This window comes from Misgurnus anguillicaudatus, chromosome 2 (genome assembly GCF_027580225.2).
Source record: "Misgurnus anguillicaudatus chromosome 2, ASM2758022v2, whole genome shotgun sequence".
NCBI lineage: Eukaryota > Metazoa > Chordata > Actinopteri > Cypriniformes > Cobitidae > Misgurnus > Misgurnus anguillicaudatus.
Genome location: NC_073338.2, coordinates 4,653,113 through 4,672,893, shown reverse-complemented (window position 1 = coordinate 4,672,893; position 19,781 = coordinate 4,653,113). Strand labels below are relative to the sequence as shown.

At 40.6% G+C, this 19,781-nt stretch overlaps 1 protein-coding gene across 1 annotated transcript; it reads right to left on the bottom strand.

Moving 5' to 3' along the window:
• Positions 1-2,439: 2,439 nt before the first annotated feature.
• LOC129441521 (midnolin-A) lies at positions 2,440-19,404 on the bottom strand. The gene is made up of 7 exons (XM_055201193.2): positions 18,895-19,404; positions 15,206-15,293; positions 14,888-14,950; positions 8,308-8,586; positions 8,119-8,221; positions 7,806-8,033; positions 2,440-5,052 (listed from the first exon to the last, which is right to left on the bottom strand). The coding sequence occupies exons 1-7, from the start codon at positions 19,065-19,067 to the stop codon at positions 4,790-4,792; spliced, it is 1,197 nt and encodes a 398-aa protein (XP_055057168.2). The 5' UTR covers positions 19,068-19,404; the 3' UTR covers positions 2,440-4,789.
• Positions 19,405-19,781: the final 377 nt, after the last annotated feature.

Here is a 19,781-nt window from a genome sequence, read left to right as displayed (position 1 = left end):
CTATTGTATTCAGTATTGTTTTCGTTTTATGAAAATATTATTACATTGCCTTTTCATTTAAAACATAACAAAAGTACACGCAAACACATGAAGCACTATTATAAACATTAACTAATAAGCAGTTTATTTGTCATATATATTCTGTACTGTAATCAGGTTTTTGTAATAATATATAATAGCAGAATAAATAAACCAGTTAAATCAGCATATTTTATCAGCATTAGTTGTTTTTGAATAATTATTGTATTTATTGTTTACTGGCAGTTTCTATGAAAAGTTTTACTGGATGGATGTGTGAATACAGGGAGTGCAGAATTATTAGGCAAGTTGTATTTTTGAGGATTACTTTTGTTATTGTACAACTACATTGCTCTTGGTCAACTCAAAATGCCAACAAACCCTCAAACCTGAACACCCAAGTAGCAAAAGTGAAATCCCGGCCCTCTTAAGAGAACACCTCCATGTACATCATTACTAGGCAACCACCAGTGTGCAGAACTACTAGGCAACCAAATGAAAAACAAAGATTCCACCATCTCACTTGTTTTTTTCAACTGTTAAAGTGAGAATAATAAACAAACTCTACATTTACAAAAAAATAAAAATAAAACAACAAAAAATACAAACATTCAAAGACTCAGTGACCAACACAGCCACCCTTCTTTCCGGAACAGTCACAAGCCTTCCATTCGCGGATTCGGTCGGTTTCTTGATCTGGTCTGGGCCAACGTTTTGTGCAGACGCAACCACAGCCTCCCAGACACTGTTCAGAGAGGTGTACTGTTTACCTTCACTGTAAATGTCCTGTTTAAGAAGGGATCAAAAGGTCTCAATAGGGTTTAAGTCAGGTGAAGAAGGGGCCATGTCATTGGTTTTTCACCTTTGGGGCCTTTGCTGGCCAGCCACTCAGTTGAGCACTTTGATGCATGTGCTGAAGCGTTGTCTTGCATAAAAAAAGTCTTGTTGAGGGATGCAGATTTTTTCCTGTGCCACTGCTTGAAGAAAAATTCTTCTAAAAATTGGCAGTAGGTCTGAGAGTTGTTTTTTATTTCCATTTTCAACCCAAAAAGGTCCAACAAGCTCATGTTTAATAATACTTGTCTGTGCCTGCCTGCCTGTAATGTAGAAGACACTTTCTTCAAGCAGTGGCACAGGAAAAAGTCTGCATCCTCCAAGAAGACTGATCATTCTGCAAGACAACGCTCCATCACATACACCACAAGCACTCCACTGCATGGCTGGCCAGTAAAGGCCTTAGAGATGAAAAACTAATGCCAGGGACCCCTTCTTCATCTGGCTTGAACCCTGTTGGGACCTTTTGGTCCCTTTTTAAGCAGGACATTTACAGTGAAAGTAAACCGTACACCTCTCTGAACAGTGTCTGGGAGGCTGTGGTTGCGTCTGCACAAAATGTTGGTTCAGACCAGATCAAGAAACTAACTGAATCCGTGAATGGAAGGCTTGTGACTGTTATCGAAAAGAAGGGTGGCTATATTGGTCACTGAGTCTATGTATTTTTTTATTTTTTGTTGTTTTATTAATTATTTTTGTGAATGTAGAGTTTGTTTGTTGTTCTCGCTTTGACAGTTGAAAAAAAACAAAGTGAGATGGTAAAATCTTTGTTTTTCATTTAGTTGCCTAATAATTCTGCACACTAATAGTTGCCTAATAATGATGTACATAGAAATATTCTCTTAATAAAGCCAAAATTTCACTTTTACTACTTAAATGTTCAGGTTTGGGGGTTTGTTAGCATTTTGAGTTGGCCAGGAGCACTGTAGTTGTACAATAACAAAAGTAATCCTCAAAAATACAACTTGCCTAATAATTCTGCACTCCCTGTACAGATCATGGGTGCACCACATACACATTCAGCTCTTGTGCGTGGATTATGGGAAAACTCGTGTCCCTCGCAATACAGCTACCATTAGCTTTAGTGGCTCAACGGAAGTCTTACACAAAGGAGCTCAAAGATGGGGCGCCCACATTTACGTCAAAAATAAGGTGGATACAATACAGTATTGGAGAAATCGACACAAATGCAGTTTCAAGATGCACACCAGTATTGTTTTTTGTAAGGCTTGTTTGTAAAAACTACTTAAATGTCCTCAAATAACTAAGACCTGAATTCATCTAAACCTTGTGCAGGAAACCACCCCATAAAATGACTGATTTGTGTTTTTTAAGTGAACTGTATCAGTTTCCTGGACTTTATTTTATCCCTACACAACAAAACACCTAGCCTGACTGAAGAACCCAAAGACACCAAAGCATTCACTGACAGACAGACCTATGACTGATATCAACGTCTCTGTTTGGAAAATCACAGTGAAGTTGGGAAAGAGAGGGAGAGAGAGGGAATGGAAGACTGTATATGACAGCATTGACAATAGTCACAGCTTATAAGAAAATCATAAAGAAAAACTCTCAACACAAAACTCACAATATTTAATTTATTAACTGATAAAAGGATACAAATTATTGCTTATTAAAAACAAATTGTACTTATTTTTTGACAAAACACAGAATACAAGAAAAAAAAACAAGCAAACACAAAGCATCTTTCACAGTTTTAAAAATGAACCAGTACAGTTTAATAAATGTGCTACATAGATCTTAAACCAGCGTTACAGATGACACAATAGGAAATAATGACATCACAACTCATCTGCTAACCATGTGACCGTCTTTACAAACACAGCACAAATGCAGAAATAAGTTAAGGGTCTAAAAGGTGACAAATTATAAAAGTCTCATGAACAGAAAGATTCAAGCTTTATTTGAAGAGCTCAGATGCAAAAGCCGCTAAACGCCTCATCCGTCGAAAATGATATAATGATATTGACAGAATGCTCTCGGCATGTATTATGCGTTCATGAAATATAGTCCTCTAAGGGCACAAAAAACGATGTATGTCAGATAAAGGAGGTTTACTAAATATACTTTTATAGAAGTGAAGATTTTTACCAAAAAGCACTTAGAGGGTTTTGCTGCGAAACACAGTTAAATTTGTTAAATACTCATGAAATGACTAAAGTGACTCTTGTAACAATTTCAGTTACTTACTAATAACCATTTCATTCGCCTTTAAGTAAAATTACTGAGCCTAACATAAGAGCCTGAAAAAAAGGCAAATTTAAAATGTTTAAAGGGTTTTGCATCTGAACTCTTCTTTACTCTCTTATTTAAATACTCCAATGATGTAAACCTATGAGGAAATAAAGACAGGACGAGACCATCAAACATCATTACCACAGGCAAACCATCAACAATGTCTTTGCTGTCGATTCGAAATGAAGGAGCAAAGGTTTAAAAAAAAAAAACTTCACGTAATGGATTTTCAGAAAGTTGTGATTTTGTAATTCCACATTTCCATCAGAAAGCAACCAGTGGCGACTACAGTGATGCCCGCTCACTTTCTACAGCTAGTGAACGACAAGAAATTTGTGAACGAGTGAGTGGGTTTAAACAGCTTATACATGAATATGTCAATTACAGTGATAACAAGAATGTCAAGCGTGTCATGTCTGTAAAAAACAGTAATGTTCAAAAAGGAAACAGGAAACAAATGCTCAGATGCAGTTTGGACTCCTTGATCCAAACGGTTTGCATTTCTAGTCTTTTAAGAGAGATAAGGCCACTGTAGAAACACAGTGAGTCCAGGGTGCCGATCGCCGTCCACACTGGACATCAGAAGGATCAAGTAATAGGTTATAACACAGTCTGAGATCACAACCGGCTAAAGAAAGCCTCTCGTGGTGGTCCGGGTTTCTGTCTCGGCAGAATAAATGTGGACACATTTCAAAAGTGACTTTATAAATCAATCACACAGCACATAATGCAGAGGGAATCTCGGTTTCATTTGTCCTAAAGGGATGGTTCACACAAAAATTTTAATTCTGTCATCATTGATTCACGCTCATGTTGTTACAAACCCCAATAAATTACCGTTGAACACAAAGGAAGGTATTTGTAATGACGCAAGAAACAGAAGCACCATTTACTTCCATAAAAAAAATACTACTATGGAGTTCAACGCTGCTCAAAAATGGTTTGGTTACAAACATATCCTCAAAATATCCTCCTTTGTGTTCAGCAGAACAAAGAAATATTTATATTTTTTGGGTTAACCGTCCCTTTAAATATCAATAAAATATGCAAAACTGTATATGCAAAAATTACATGTGTAAAACTTTCAGTAAACGCCTCGCTCATATTTTACCCCAAAATCCACTGAAAGAAATAAGAAATATTTTTCAAAACAAAATGAAGCTTTAATTGTCAGAATATGAATAATTTTCTTGTATTTTTATGACAATAAAATGACACCAAACAAGTAATAAAGTCAAATCCAGGTGCATTACACCAGAGAGATTTTCAAGTCAATTTGTGTGCTTCTTTAAATCTCTTTACAACAAATCTGCTTCATTTACTTTTATACATTTCCAAAAAATGAGTGATATAAATGAGCTGGACGTTTGTGAGATTTCCTCAAGAACTCTGTTTGTCTGTTGATCAACCAAATAATTGACTGTCAGTGTGATGTCCTCCAAACCGAGTATCAAAAATATTTAATGCTCACGAGAGAAACGATCTGTGCAAAACATGAACCTGATGTGATAATGCTACATACTGCATTTAGTAACAGCTGTGAATGATTCTGAACGTCCGAACACAACACCGTCCCAGCGATTCACCGATTCGTCTGCAGATGACTGACAGCCCTTCATCTCATCGGCCAGGAAATGCCGCATGGTTTCCGTAGCTCCTCGTTTTTCACCTTCGCCGCTCAGGCCACGACAAACTCGGCATTCATGTCCGTCTGCACCTCTGGTTTCCAGACGGGCTCCTCGAAGCCCAAGTCAAGGGAACCGTCGCTGGACAGGCTGCTGTTGCTATGACGACGTGCGGCCTTGCGGTCGGTCGGCCAGCGGTACGGCCCGCGTGGGTCTCTCCTTGCCTTCCGTCGCAGGCGTCTCTGCTGCAGTAACAGTTGAAGCTGCTCCACTTTGCAGCGCGTGGCTTTATTCTCCGTCTGCCGCAAGCATTCAGCTGAAACAATAAAAGTTTTACTTTGTCAGAGTTTTATGTAAACATATCCAAATCATATTTTAGTCCGATATGACAGATACATAACCCTCACTTTTGATTCGGTCTGATGATACGCTTTATATTCTCACTACTGCCATTTGATTATAGGCAGCAAACAACAAAAATTTTGTACCAACATTTCTAAATGATCAAATATAAATATACAAATATAAAATTAGTTTACAATTATGACTTCACTGTTTATTCACTAACAGTAATGAGACAGATTTCTGAATACATTTAGTAGTAAATAAAGCTTTAAGGAATCCACTTTATAATTTACTCACCCCCATGTCATCCAAGATGTTTATGTCCCTCTTTCTTCAGTTGAAAAGAAAATATTTTTTTTCAGGAAAACATTTCAGGATTTTTCTTTATATAGTGGACTTTAGTGGACCTCAACAGTTTACAGTTTCAGTGCAGCTTCAAAAGGCTCTAAACCATCCCAATCGAGGCATAAGGGTCTTATATAGCAATCCACTAAAAGTCCACAATATGGAGAAAAATCCTTAAAATACTAAATTTTTAAAGAAAGACATAAACATCTTGGATGACATGGGGGTGAGTAAATTATCTGGATTTGTCTATGAAATTGGAATATTCCTTTAATTATATATTTAAAAGTAAACGAGAGCCATTTAAAAGTAAACTCCTCTGTATGATTTCGCGAATCGCTCTCGCGGTACTTTGACGTCATCCGGCTGTCGATTCTTGCGGTGCTGCTTGAAGTTGAACAAGCCTAATAACTTCTTTTACCGCTAAACCAGCTCACAGATCAACTCGAGTCAACTTGAAGTGAGCCGGCAGACGAACCCAAACTAAGAGTAACTCCGCTTTTACCATCTCTGAAGGGGAAATCACCAAAACCCTCAATAAAAGATGATAAAAGAACCTGTGCAGTATGTGGATGTAAGGACAACAAATTCAGGCCAATGGGAGTTTTTATTGTTTACATCATTACTCAAAAATTTGAATATGCAGCCAGCACTTTCGTCAGGAAGATTTCGAGTACTGTTTTCAGCCCAGTTTTTCCGTGGACTCAGGTAATGTAAAATGGTAAATACTGTATATCCAAAACATCATTTGGCTTAGTTTTTGCTTGTTTTGTGTAACTACGGTAAACATGCTACGTAGAAAGTTATTATGTTGTTATGAAGAACACGTGCAAAGCAAGCTCATCCTGTGCAGCTGTCAATCAAAAAACGATAGCATCTACTGTCAATCATCTTGCATCAAGACCCGCCCCCTTTTAGAACGTTCAGAATTATGTAGTCGTACATTTTTCTTCCGCGTCAAATCACCGTTACTGTAGCAGTTAAAAGCTTTAATTTTTTAAAATGGAGTTAGTACATTTGATGGCAGCACAATCAACTACATATATGTGATGAAATATATTGTTGGAGCAAAATGTTGTTTTGGGTGGACTTCCGCTTTAAGTTGCACGAGTATATTTGTAGTAATTGCCAACAATACATTTTATGGGTCTAAATTATCGATTTTTCTTGTATGCCAAAAATCATTAAGTAAAGATCATGTTTCATGAATATATTTAGTAAATTACCTACCGTGAATATATCAAAACGTTATTTTTGTGAGTGGATGCAGTTGCTAATGGCTTGATTTGGACAACTTTAAAAGGTGATTTCCTTAATATTTAAATTTTTTGCAGCCACAATTTCCAGATTTTCAAATAATTGTATCTCGGCCAAATTTTGTCCTATCTTATAAAAACCATACATCAATGTATATCAATTATATATCAATATAAAACAACAAAATGACCCTTTTTGTGGTCCAGAATCACTTATTTTGTCAACATGTATTTCAGGGGAAGCATCATATAAGAAATTTTACAATCCATACAGCAAAAAAAAAATATTTTTTTCTGGCTAAAATATATTTTAAATATATGCTAAATATACATTTTATTAACAGTAAAGTTAATTTTATAAAGTATATTTTTGGCCATTTTTGTATACTTTGAAATATATTTAAAATTACATTTGACAATATCTTTTTGTGCCGTATGAGTAATGAAATCAGTAATGAAAATAAGTACTTAGTTTAATTAAATAATGACAATAATTAAAAACTAGACTTATATACCAAAATATCATTTGTCCTACAATATGAGGCAGAGATTTTTTAATGGTTTTATTGCGATCTATCTTCAGTCATTATGGGAGGTCTGATCTTTCCACACACACTGTGAGTTGCTCATGAATCATTGATGCCTCATCAGCATGTTTTCCACTACACACACACACACACACACACACACACACACACACACGTCAGAACAGCATGTCTCCGGGAGACCCCTGAGGGCCCGAGTTTGCATGAGTATGACCAAACTGAATAATAAATGCACCCTATTTTACAAAGACGTGCAGATAAGAGCACACGTGTGTGTGTGGGTGCGTGTGAGCAGTAGCAGGTTAATCTTCACTAATAAGGTTGAGACCTGCCGAAATAAAACCCACAGCTCTGATCTCACAGACCTCACGTCTCATTCAGACCAAATGAGAGCAATAACCTACAGGAGCACATGTGTGCTGTGTGATTTTACCAAAGTCAAAGGGTGTAACAATGTGACTTTTGCTGAATGTGACAAATGACCAAACATCAGTGAATGAATCACAGCAGACATGAGACATGATATAAATTTCTCTTCCTTAATTCAGCAAAATAAAAATCTCATAGAAAAAACTCACTGGAGGGTCTGCGCAGCTGCCCGCTCTGCTGCTGTTTCTCTGAGGTAGGTGTGGGTGAACGGGGCGATGCCGGAGGGCAGGGTGTCCGGCAGCTGAGGTGCGCCAGGGTCGGAGGGGAGCCCTGATAGTGACGCGTGGCACTCAAGAGGTCGTTCAAGATCTGAAGGATTGTGGTGATGTCACGGCGAGGATGGCCACTGCAGTCCTGACAGCTGGGATGTAAAGTACCTGTGACGCAGAGGGCAAAGGTGAGATTAAAAACAACATGCAGCCGTGTGCTTGAATTCTCACGACGTCGGAGGTGAAACGTTACCCGAGAACGTTCCTGAGAAAACCCCGGGCGCGTGGTTCACGAGACTCTCGATAAAAGCACCTGGTTTGTGTTGCTGTCTGGAGTTTTGAACGCTGCTCTCAGCCTAAAACACACAAATCATACAATCATTCACAGAAATCAGTGCATTACATTTATACGTTACAGCAGATCAGCTGGAGTTCACCTTACCTGAAGGCGGGGTGTTGCAGGGGTGGGGCTATGAACACTTTGGCTGCAGGGAGGTGAAGGGGTGGTCTTAAGGACTTCCCGGTCCCGCTGGGGAGAACTCAACCCTCTGAAGGATTCATTAGTGCCCATCCCTTTAGGGGTCTGGTTGGTGCCTGTAGGACCCCTGGAGACGGACGGCACTGTCTGCTGTGCAGACAACTGCAGCTGCACAAACATCATATGATCACCCACACGCAGGGTGAGGGTCAGCGGCGAGCGCCCCGACAGAAAATCACTAATCTGGAAATGAGAGATGACGGAGAGATGTTAATGAACATGCTATCTCTCTTGCTGCGTTCACACCGGCCGCGGTAGAGGCGGCAAGCTCGAGTGATTTCAATGTTCAGTCAATGTGAAGACGCATTGACGCGTGTCTGGAATGAGGCGTTTCGCGCTAGCCTGGCTCCGCCCTCCTACGTTCTTCGGCTTAATTTTCATTTCGCTTCAAAACAACGTCTGGAATTGCTGTGTTGAGTTTCGTTTTCTCCGGCAAAAATCTGCAGGTCCAATCAGCGAACAGTGGCTAAGAACGCAGACGTTGGGGTCGTGCGCCAGACTGAGTGACATACGTCACGACCAAACGTTAGCAATTGGTTATGGCAGATTCAGAGTGACTCTGGGCAGATCCAATAGTTTTAAACTTCAACAAAGTAACGCTTTGCAATGGAGCGTGGCCAGACTCTCTGTACAAATGAAATGAATGTACGAGAGTCTGGTTGCACCAGGCTAGTTTCGCGCAGCGTGATAGACGCGATTCCGCCTTATTCATGCTTCTAGTTCGCGCAAATGGCGCGAATTGAGTGTCTACCACGGTACGCTTAAATGGTACTTTTTGTGCATTTTGCGTTTGACGCAAATTTGCGGCTGACGCCAGAGTTAAAAAATTTGAACTTTGGTGAATTTTCATGCCGCGTTAACCAATCAGGAGCCTGCTTGCTGCAGTGGCGACAGCCCGGCTCGGAGTCACTCATTCAACATGAAGGAACGCTTGATATTGTCCGTGAGCAGTCACCTGGAGCTATACAACACAAGTTCTTACTTCTATAAATACAGGAATAAAAAGTACCTCGCTTGGAAGAGTGTTAGTGAGGACATCGGGCAACCTGGTAAGTTGTAATACACATTTCACGTGACATTTATCGACCCGTGCTGTTTATTTTCCCCCTATAGTAAGGTTACCAAATACAAACCGGTAACTCTCTTGATAAATGCACAATCAACATCAGCCATCTTGCAAACAGACAACCGCATAGCACTTGCCCCCCCACAAGAAGTGGATTTCGCCTCTGAAGCGTGAATGCATTCAAAATGTTTGAGCGGCAAACTAGATTTTGACACCTCAAAAGTGGTGGCTGGTGTGAACCCACGGTCTGACTTTAGAAACCATAGTTGTGTTATCTACTTCATGTGGGGCTGCGCAGGCTAAACTGCATATGACATCATTGTATCACGGGTCAGATCCCAAACCAGTACTATTAAGTCGCTTTTGCAAATGTCATATACCGATCAACCTATGCAGTGCCACATGCAGAAGTAGCATTGTTGCGTCTAGCACGCCCCTCCATTCTGTTGGCTTAACTTATGACATAATGGTTATTAAAATTGAATTAATTACATCATCCATGGCATGGACCATAAGACTGATTTGACTCCACGCTCCTTCAGAGTCATCAAGCTGCGACAGCTTTTGTATGTCAAACTTTATCACCCAAAATTACATATAGGGCCTTTAACGTCATTCTGAGAGAGCAAATCCCTTTACATGCATCACCCAAAGCCACAAACTACCATGAAGATGTCTCTGCTTTAAGAAAAGTCTGATACAACAGTCAGTTCATACTGTCAGAGCCAATGAGTGTGTTAGCAGGGGAAGCCTGAAACTTGTGAATGAGTAAATGACGACCCAACATGCATGTATGACTGCGCTGCACGACTGACTAACTGATCACGAGTCAGATTCGCTATGAGATTCATTGGTTATACTCATCACAAGATCTCCTCCAGCGCATTCATAATTCTCAGAATTTGTAGGCTGGTGCAATATATGCCTACTGATGGGTCGTGACCAAAAAATGAGTCGCAAGTCTGTTCTGACGGTACAAACAATGACAAAGGCAAAATAAGAAACATGCAACTAACCATGTGTTTAAAAGACTTTGATCGTTTATCTGAAACACTACACTAGTGCTCATGAATAGAGGTAGAGCAATGCGTTAGCAGCGCAAAAGGTCATGGGTTTGAACACACATACTGATAAAAATTATATACCTTGTAAGTCGCTTTATATAAAATCGTCTGCCAAATGCATAAATGAAATGAAACACTTTCCATGTGATCAAATGTTCATCTGTCCTTATCACGTCATCAGAGAAGGAAAAATAAGTGAATTTCATACTAGGATAACACTAATGCCTATAAATAATAAACAAATATACACTTAAGCCAAAACATGGGAGAAATACATATCCAATGAGATTGTTCACTATATAACCTCATTCACACAACACTTTGGTCCCAGGACATTTCTGTCAAATTGGCACAAAACAAACACGTAAAGAGGACCTAGTAACATTTACAGAACACATGCTGTGTGAACAAGAGGATGAAACAATGACGTACGCGTGCATACAACTCAATCTTAAATTACTTGGATGAAGATATCATGGTTATGTATAATGTATTATTTAATATATCCATTCAAGGAAAGTGTGTTATAGTAGGCTACTCATAATTTCTTTAAATAACACAAACAGCAGGCAGGACTTTAATGATTGTGACATGCATGTCCCCTTTTCCAATGTGTTATTCAAAACAACTCTAAAAATAGGAAACAATGGCATTTTTCTGGGGTTTTCATTAAAATCTTATAACTAATAAATACTACTTATTATTAACATAATGCACGGCAAAAAATAATTTTCTTAGTATTTTTGTCTTGTTTTCAGTAAAAAAATCTACAAATTCTTAAATTAAGATGCTCAAGAAAATAAGTGTAGTTTTCAGACCAACAATATCAAATTGAAGTGATTTTGTGCATAAAAACAAGCAAAAAAAATCTGCCAATGGGGTAAGCAAATTTTTCTTGAATTTTTCATGAATTTTGTGTTTTAGAAAAATGTTCAAGATTTTTTTGCTTACCCCATTGGCAGATGTTTTTGTTTGATTTATGCAAAAAAAAAAAATCACTTAAATTTGATATTTTGGTCTAAAAACTAGCCTTATTTTCTTGGGTCGTTTTGCTCATCTTAATATAAGAATTTTTCGATACTGAAAAAAAAAAAAAAATACTAAGAATTTTTTTCTTGAAAATCATTTTTGCAGTGTGGGTGCAAATATATTTTAACTTCTGGATTTTGTGGGGCCCTTTGGGCAGTGGGGGTCCCTATACTTGTCACCACCTTTCACCCCATCAGCGACGGCCCTGTTCATCAGCCCATACAGCCCGTGTTTTCTCGAGAGAGCAATCGCAGATAATTAGCAAACCTCAGACGCTGTGGAAAAAATCTACCCAGTGCAGGACTTTAAATATGCCACGTGTCTTTACGGTATCTTTACAGTATTTGTGTGAATCCACGCACAGATTCTGGAAATTCACTGGCAGTGTGAATGAACCAAAAATCTAACAGTCGTCTCGGACAAATCCCGGAAGTATTTTCCATGTAATTTCCATAATCTCTGTGTGAAAGGGGCTTAAGTCTGGATCAAAGTGGATTACAAAACATCACACGGGACCAGAGAGATTCTTCGAAAAGATTCTTGGAGTCTTTAAAGAATTAAAAAAACGAGACGTAGCATGAAAAAAATGAATCACTGCATTCCTAGTCTGAACATTCCTGTAAATCCATACGATGGGAATGAAGTCATTCCTGTGATGTGATTGATGAAAGGAATGATAACAGCCTGAGTCAATCCTCAGGCTCTCTCCAGCATTGTCGGGAACAGGCGAGGCACGATTTCAAGCACTTTACTCACAAAGACAAACACATGAATGGCAGGAAAAATCACGATGCAAATGGCTGTTGATGTGATTTTAATTAATAACACCTCCATCTCTTCACTGTCTGCTACACTCAACTCACAATCAGACCCCATTTACTTTTCTCTCTCATGAGAATCAGTGAACATTACTATTAAAAAAAAAGTTTGTTGTTGTAATCTTTCATTGCTCAAACTCTGAAATTACTTTCCTGTTCGACTGATGTCATTTCCTGTTTGATTGGCTTGCATGACACATTATTCCTCAGCAGAGATTATTAATGGACATCAACTTTACTTGGCTGTTTAGTATAATAAACAACAACAGATATGACCGACCGCTCTTCAGGGAGATGATGTGCACTTGGAGAGCATTTTTCTTCTTCTTTAAAATCCATCTGACAGCAGACTCTCTATTGACCCCACGGCCCCTCAGGTCTATCTGACTGCACAACGCTATTAAGAGCAAATGATTTCCAATGACGCTGAATGAAAAAGGCAGAGATGTCCAGAAGAGAGACAAATAAACTGGATTGGATAAACAAACCCACCGCACAGATGAAACCTCTCAGTATGGATAGTTCATCTTATATTTGGTCTCACATTGGCAGACTAACCCAATGAATTAAAAACCAGACATAAATAAAGATCATTTTAAGTAAATACCCTAAAAAAAATTACTTTCTTACTTATTATTTTTGTCTTGTTTTCAGTACAAATATCTAAAAATTCTTAATTTAAGATGTATTTTCTTGATAAGCAAAATTACCTAAAACAAATATACAATTTGAGTGAATTTGTGCTTAAAACAAGCAAACAAATTTCTAACCCCATTGGCACATTTTTTGCTTGTTTTAAGGCACAATATTTTTATTTCTACTGAAAACAAGACAAAAAAAACAAGTAAGAAAGTTATTTTTTGCAATTGACAGAATGCAAGGAGCACTTGACAATGCATCCTCCATTATAAAAGGACAAGACGACATAATGAAGAAAAACTCTTACTGTGCCCACAACAGCATTCTTGTCTTACGGGACAAAAGGAATCAAGGCAGGGTGTCACATAAAAGTGTCAAAATTTTATTTTTACTTAAGATTGTGTTTGCAATTCTTGCAAAGCATTTGGACACTAAGGCATGTATGCTCTCACAATGAATATTAACATACACAACAAACCTGAACACTACACCTGTGGTTATGTTGTCCTGAGTGCTACAGCGCATTTACGAACCATCAGAGAAACGAAGCGTAACACTCTCTCACCGCCGTTGACAAACGCAAACTTCCTGAAGCTGCCAGTCACCCACGCAGACAAACACGCCATCCAAACACAGCACACAAGGCAAAGGGTATGAAGCGGTACATTAAAGGACTAAACCTGCATGCAAAAAAACAGGCGCACAGAAACATTCAAAAGTTCAATGCAACAAACACACACATGCACGCACAAAGACACACACACTACTGATATGCATCATGGAAGGATCTCCAAGTTAAAAATAACCTGCATCACAAACCACATCTTATAACACACAGTCTGGGTGAATGCCAAAGGTCACGGCATCTTTTGCACATATTTACACTTCTTTGCATGCAGTGTTTGTATGTAGTGGGGTAAATACGATCACAGTGCAGTTTACAAAATTTCCTATTAAAGTGAATCTCCCCAAAACATGCAGCGTGCTTTTCTGTGCAACACCAAAAGAACTAATATTTTGCACAAAGAAAATCAAGTGTGCCTTCCATTATTTTCTGCATCGTGACATTATTTTACTGCATATTTACCTTTTTGTACGTCTCGTTCCCTTATGCAAAACATTATATTTGTTGCGATGCTGGAGTGAAATGTTTTGTGACGTGTTAGATGAGAGGGAGGCTGCTCGGTCCTACACGAGTTCTAGGAAATCTTTTCATATCGACATTATCGTCTAACCACACACACACACACACTCACAAACACACACAGACACACACACACACAATGAAATGACTTTACCTCAGCTTAGCAATGCCAAAATGACGCACAGACAGGCAACGCACACATACACACACATATATGCCCGTGTGGTTTCACATATGAAGGTGTTACATCCTGCATTTTTTATAGTTCATTTTTAGGAAATTCTGTATTTCAAAATGCATTTTTAAATTTGGTCATGATGTGCACTGGGTGTCCCTGAGACGGAAAAGAGTCTACATTACAGTTTTTACAAAAGTTGCTACACAACAGTTAGTATGCACACAAACTCAAACAAACTGAATTCATTGAGAGTGACGCTAAAGGACGAGTGACGCTAAAGGACGATTAACACACCGTGTGATTTGCATAAATAGACAGTAAAACAGTATCACACAGTATGCAACATTCATGAATAGTGAAGTTGCTGTTGTGTGTGTGTGTTTAATCACGTTGTGTGTGTCTTTCAGCATATGTGTGGGTGTATAACTTTAGTTAAATTCAGATGCTTGTGGGAAATGCAAACTCATAATAGCTATTGTGTGAGTTCTAGTGAATGAGCGTATGCCGGGCAAGCAGGAAGTGGGGCGACCACAGCGAGTGTTTTACCTGTGCATCTGTTAGACTCTCTAATGCCTGCAGGACCGATTGCTCCGGCCGCCATGACTGCGACTGCAAACACAAATACAAAATAACAACAACATGTCAAACAGACGTACACGGGCATTGAGAAGTTCAAGAGAAAAGACAGACAATGACACTTGACCAACGCAGTGCTGATGCATTTCCTATTAAAACAGGAAGTTGCAGGGGGACACATTGAACATACAGATGTCCCTTCACATACAGCCAATTTTGAAGAGAAATTCTCTAAAAAAATGAAACTCTCTCTCATTTATAAAAAAAAAATCACAATATGTTACATACCATCAGTCCGGTTTCAACTGTGGGAACCAACGTCAACCTGCTTCCATCACAGACACCAAAATCCTGCAGTTTTCCGGAGCTCAACCGCCTGCAGACAAAATACAACAATCACTAAACATCATCTGTCAGCATGATGAACACTCACAAGATGATTTTATGCAATACTGATTATTTCACAGATAAAAGCAATGTGAAATACATGGTTCTGTTAGTTTATTTGCTACTAACTGCTTTAAAGATTTCATGCAACTAAACTGGTAAACTCTAATGAATTAATTGACTATTTTGTTCTCAGAAGCCTATAATAATACCACAGTATATTTTCACAGTTTGACAGATAAAACCTGTAAAACATCCGTTTCTTAATTTACTACACACATTCATTCACTGATGGACACCAGCTTAAAGACACACGGTCACTGATAGACACCAGAGTACAGACACACAGTCACTGATGGACACCAGAGAACAGACACAGTAACTGATGGACACAGGCATACAGTCACTAATGGACACCAGAGAACAGACACAGTAATTGATGGACACCAGCATACAGACACTGATGGACACCAGAGAACAGACACACAGTCACTGATGGACACCAAAGTACAGACACACAGTCACTGATGGACACCACAGACACACGGTCACTGACGGACACCAGAGTACAGACACACTGTCACTGATGGACACCAAAGTACAGACACACAGTCACTGATGGACACCACAGACACACGGTCACTGACGGACACCAGAGTACAGACACACTGTCACTGATGGACACCACAGACACACGGTCACTGACGGACACCAGAGTACAGTCACACGGTCACTGACGGACACCAGAGTACAGACACACGGTCACTGACGGACACCAGAGTACAGACACACAGTCACTGATGGACACCACAGACACACGGTCACTGATGGACACCAGCGTAAAGACACACGGTCACTGATAGACACCAGAGTACAGACACACAGTCACTGATGGACACCAAAGTACAGACACACAGTCACTGATGGACACCACAGACACACGGTCACTGATAGACACCACAGACACACGGTCACTGATGGACACCAGAGTACAGTCACATGGTCACTGATGGACACCAAAGTACAGACACACGGTCACTGATGGACACCAGAGACACACGGTCACTGATGGACACCAGCGTAAAGACACACGGTCACTGATAGACACCAGAGTACAGACACACAGTCACTGATGGACACCAAAGTACAGACACACAGTCACTGATGGACACCACAGACACACGGTCACTGATGGACACCAGAGTACAGTCACACGGTCACTGATGGACACCAAAGTACAGACACACGGTCACTGATGGACACCAGAGTACAGACACACGGTCACTGATGGACACAACAGACACACGGTCACTGATGGACACCAGCGTAAAGACACACGGTCACTGATAGACACCAGAGTACAGACACAAAGTCACTGATGGACACCAAAGTACAGACACACAGTCACTGATGGACACCACAGACACACGGTCACTGATAGACACCACAGACACACGGTCACTGATGGACACCAGAGTACAGTCACATGGTCACTGATGGACACCAAAGTACAGACACACGGTCACTGATGGACACCAGAGACACACGGTCACTGATGGACACCAGCGTAAAGACACACGGTCACTGATAGACACCAAAGTACAGACACACAGTCACTGATGGACACCAAAGTACAGACACACGGTCACTGATGGACACCAGAGTACAGACACACGGTCACTGATGGACACCAGAGTACAGTCACACGGTCACTGATGGACACCAAAGTACAGACACACGGTCACTGATGGACACCAGGGTACAGACACACGGTCACTTGTGGACACCAAAGTACAGACACACGGTCACTGACGGACACCAAAGTACAGACACACGGTCACTGACGGACACCAAAGTACAGACACACGGTCACTGACGGACACCAAAGTACAGACACACGGTCACTGACGGACACCAAAGTACAGACACACGGTCACTGACGGACACCAAAGTACAGACACACGGTCACTGACGGACACCAAAGAACAGACACACGGTCACTGACGGACACCAAAGTACAGACACACGGTCACTGACGGACACCAAAGTACAGACACACGGTCACTGACGGACACCAAAGTACAGACACACGGTCACTGACGGACACCAAAGAACAGACACACGGTCACTGACGGACACCAAAGTACAGACACACGGTCACTGACGGACACCAAAGAACAGACACACGGTCACTGACGGACACCAAAGTACAGACATACGGTCACTGAAGGACACCAAAGTACAGACACACAGGTCACTGATGGACACCAAAGTACAGACACAGTCACTGATGGACACCACAGACACAGTCACTGGTGGACACCAAAGTACAGACACACGGCCACTGATGGACAGCAGTGTACGAACACACAGGTCACTGATGGACAACAGAGTACAGACACACAATCGCTGATAGAAACCAGAGTACAGACGTGTGTGTTATCAGTGATTGTGTGTTTGTGGACACCAGAGAACAGACACGCTGACACTAATGGAGACCAGAGTACAGACACACAGTTAGTAATGGACATCACAGTAAAACAAACGGTCACTGAAGGACACCAAAGTACAGACACACAGTCACTGGTGGACACCAAAGTACAGACACACAATCACTGATAGAAACCAGAGTACAGACGTGTGTGTGATCAGTAAGTGTGTTTGTGGACACCAGAGAACAGAGATTCTGTGGACACCAGAGAACAGACACACTGTCACTAATGGAGACCAAAGAACAGACACACAGGTCACTGATGGACACCAGAGTACAGACACACAGTTAGTAATGGACATCACAGTAAAACAAACGGTCACTGAAGGACACCAAAGTACAGACACACAGTCAATGGATGGACATAAGAGTACAGACAAGTGATTACTGATGGACACCGGCATAACAGTCAATGACGGACACCGGCATACAGTCACTGATGGACATCACAGACACAGTCACTGGTGAACATCAGACTACAGACATACAGTTAGTAATGGACATCACAGTAAAAACAAACAGTCAATGATGGACACCAGAGTACAGGCACGCAGACACTGATGGACACAGGCACGCAGACACTGATGGACACAGGCACGCAGACACTGATGGACACAGGCACGCAGACACTGATGGACACAGGCACGCAGACACTGATGGACACAGGCACGCAGACACTGATGGACACAGGCACGCAGACACTGATGGACACCGTTACCAGTGGCCACTAGATTTTAGGAAACTTTTATCACATTGAATTCTGGAGACAGTTTTGTCACTGCACTAAGCAGAGAACACATCTGTGTCAGATACACACACCACAGTCTCTGATCAGTCAAACTCTCAACAGAAACATGTACAGGATTACTGTTAGAAGTAATCCAAGAACATATCATAAAGCCAGATCTGTAAGAACACACAGGTACTTTAGGAATTTAATGATTGCCTTGTAATACAATAGAACTCGCCTGGCAAAACATATTCATGATCAAATATATGACTTTAAAAATGAAATGAGTTTATCCAACAGCAGGATTTTATTTAACCCCGTTATGATTTTAAAGTACTAACGTTACAGAGATGTGATGAGGTGACTCACGTGTCTCGCAGCAGCAGCATCAGTCTGTCTCTGTGGACTCGCAGTTTTTGGGACAGTCTTCTCTTCAGTCCGTCCACGGTCTCCTCCAGCGGAACCGGGAGCTCGAGACAGGTTCCGGTCGTGCAGCTGATAGACAGATTCATGCAGTCCCGCACCTCACTGTTCCGATCCATCCGATGTCTGATAACTGTAAGTCTGTGAGCTGAAAAATCACACAAATAGATTCCGTCCGAGTGTGCTGATAAATCCACGGGCAAATCCGGTCACGAGCCTCAACGGCACGAAAACACAACAAATATCTCTATCAACAACCCATTATGACCGCGAAATACATCTGTGTTCAGTAGAAAGTGTGTAGTTTTGCAGAAGCGACCGCGAATCAGCTTAGCGCTTCGACAAACGTTCAGATTCTGTCGGCAGCAGCTCGCTCGCTCTGTGAAGTCGACGCTAGCGTGAGCGTTTTACATTCGCTACGACTCTTCTTCTGAGAAACCCCGCCCACAGCCAAACAAAGAACCAATGGCGCTGGAGGATAAGCTTGATATTGGAGTGTTAGCCAATCACCGGTCCACTCGTAACACCCACGCGTACAGAACAGCCCGCCCACACCGGGCACAATCATTCATAATGTTAGCTAATATTTGATGCGTGTTTATGATTTATTTAAACAGTTGTATACGAATTAAATCATAGTGTATGTAACTATGTTTAGGGTATTTAGCCGAAAATAATTATTTAAATATTTAAAAGCACAACATTTAAACGGTAAATGGAGTAAAACAGGAGTCATCAATTCAAAGACAACACAATAGATGAACAAACTGTGATGTACAGCACACTGAGCTCTAGATTGTGTGATATAACAGATCTCCTGACTGTGATTAGAT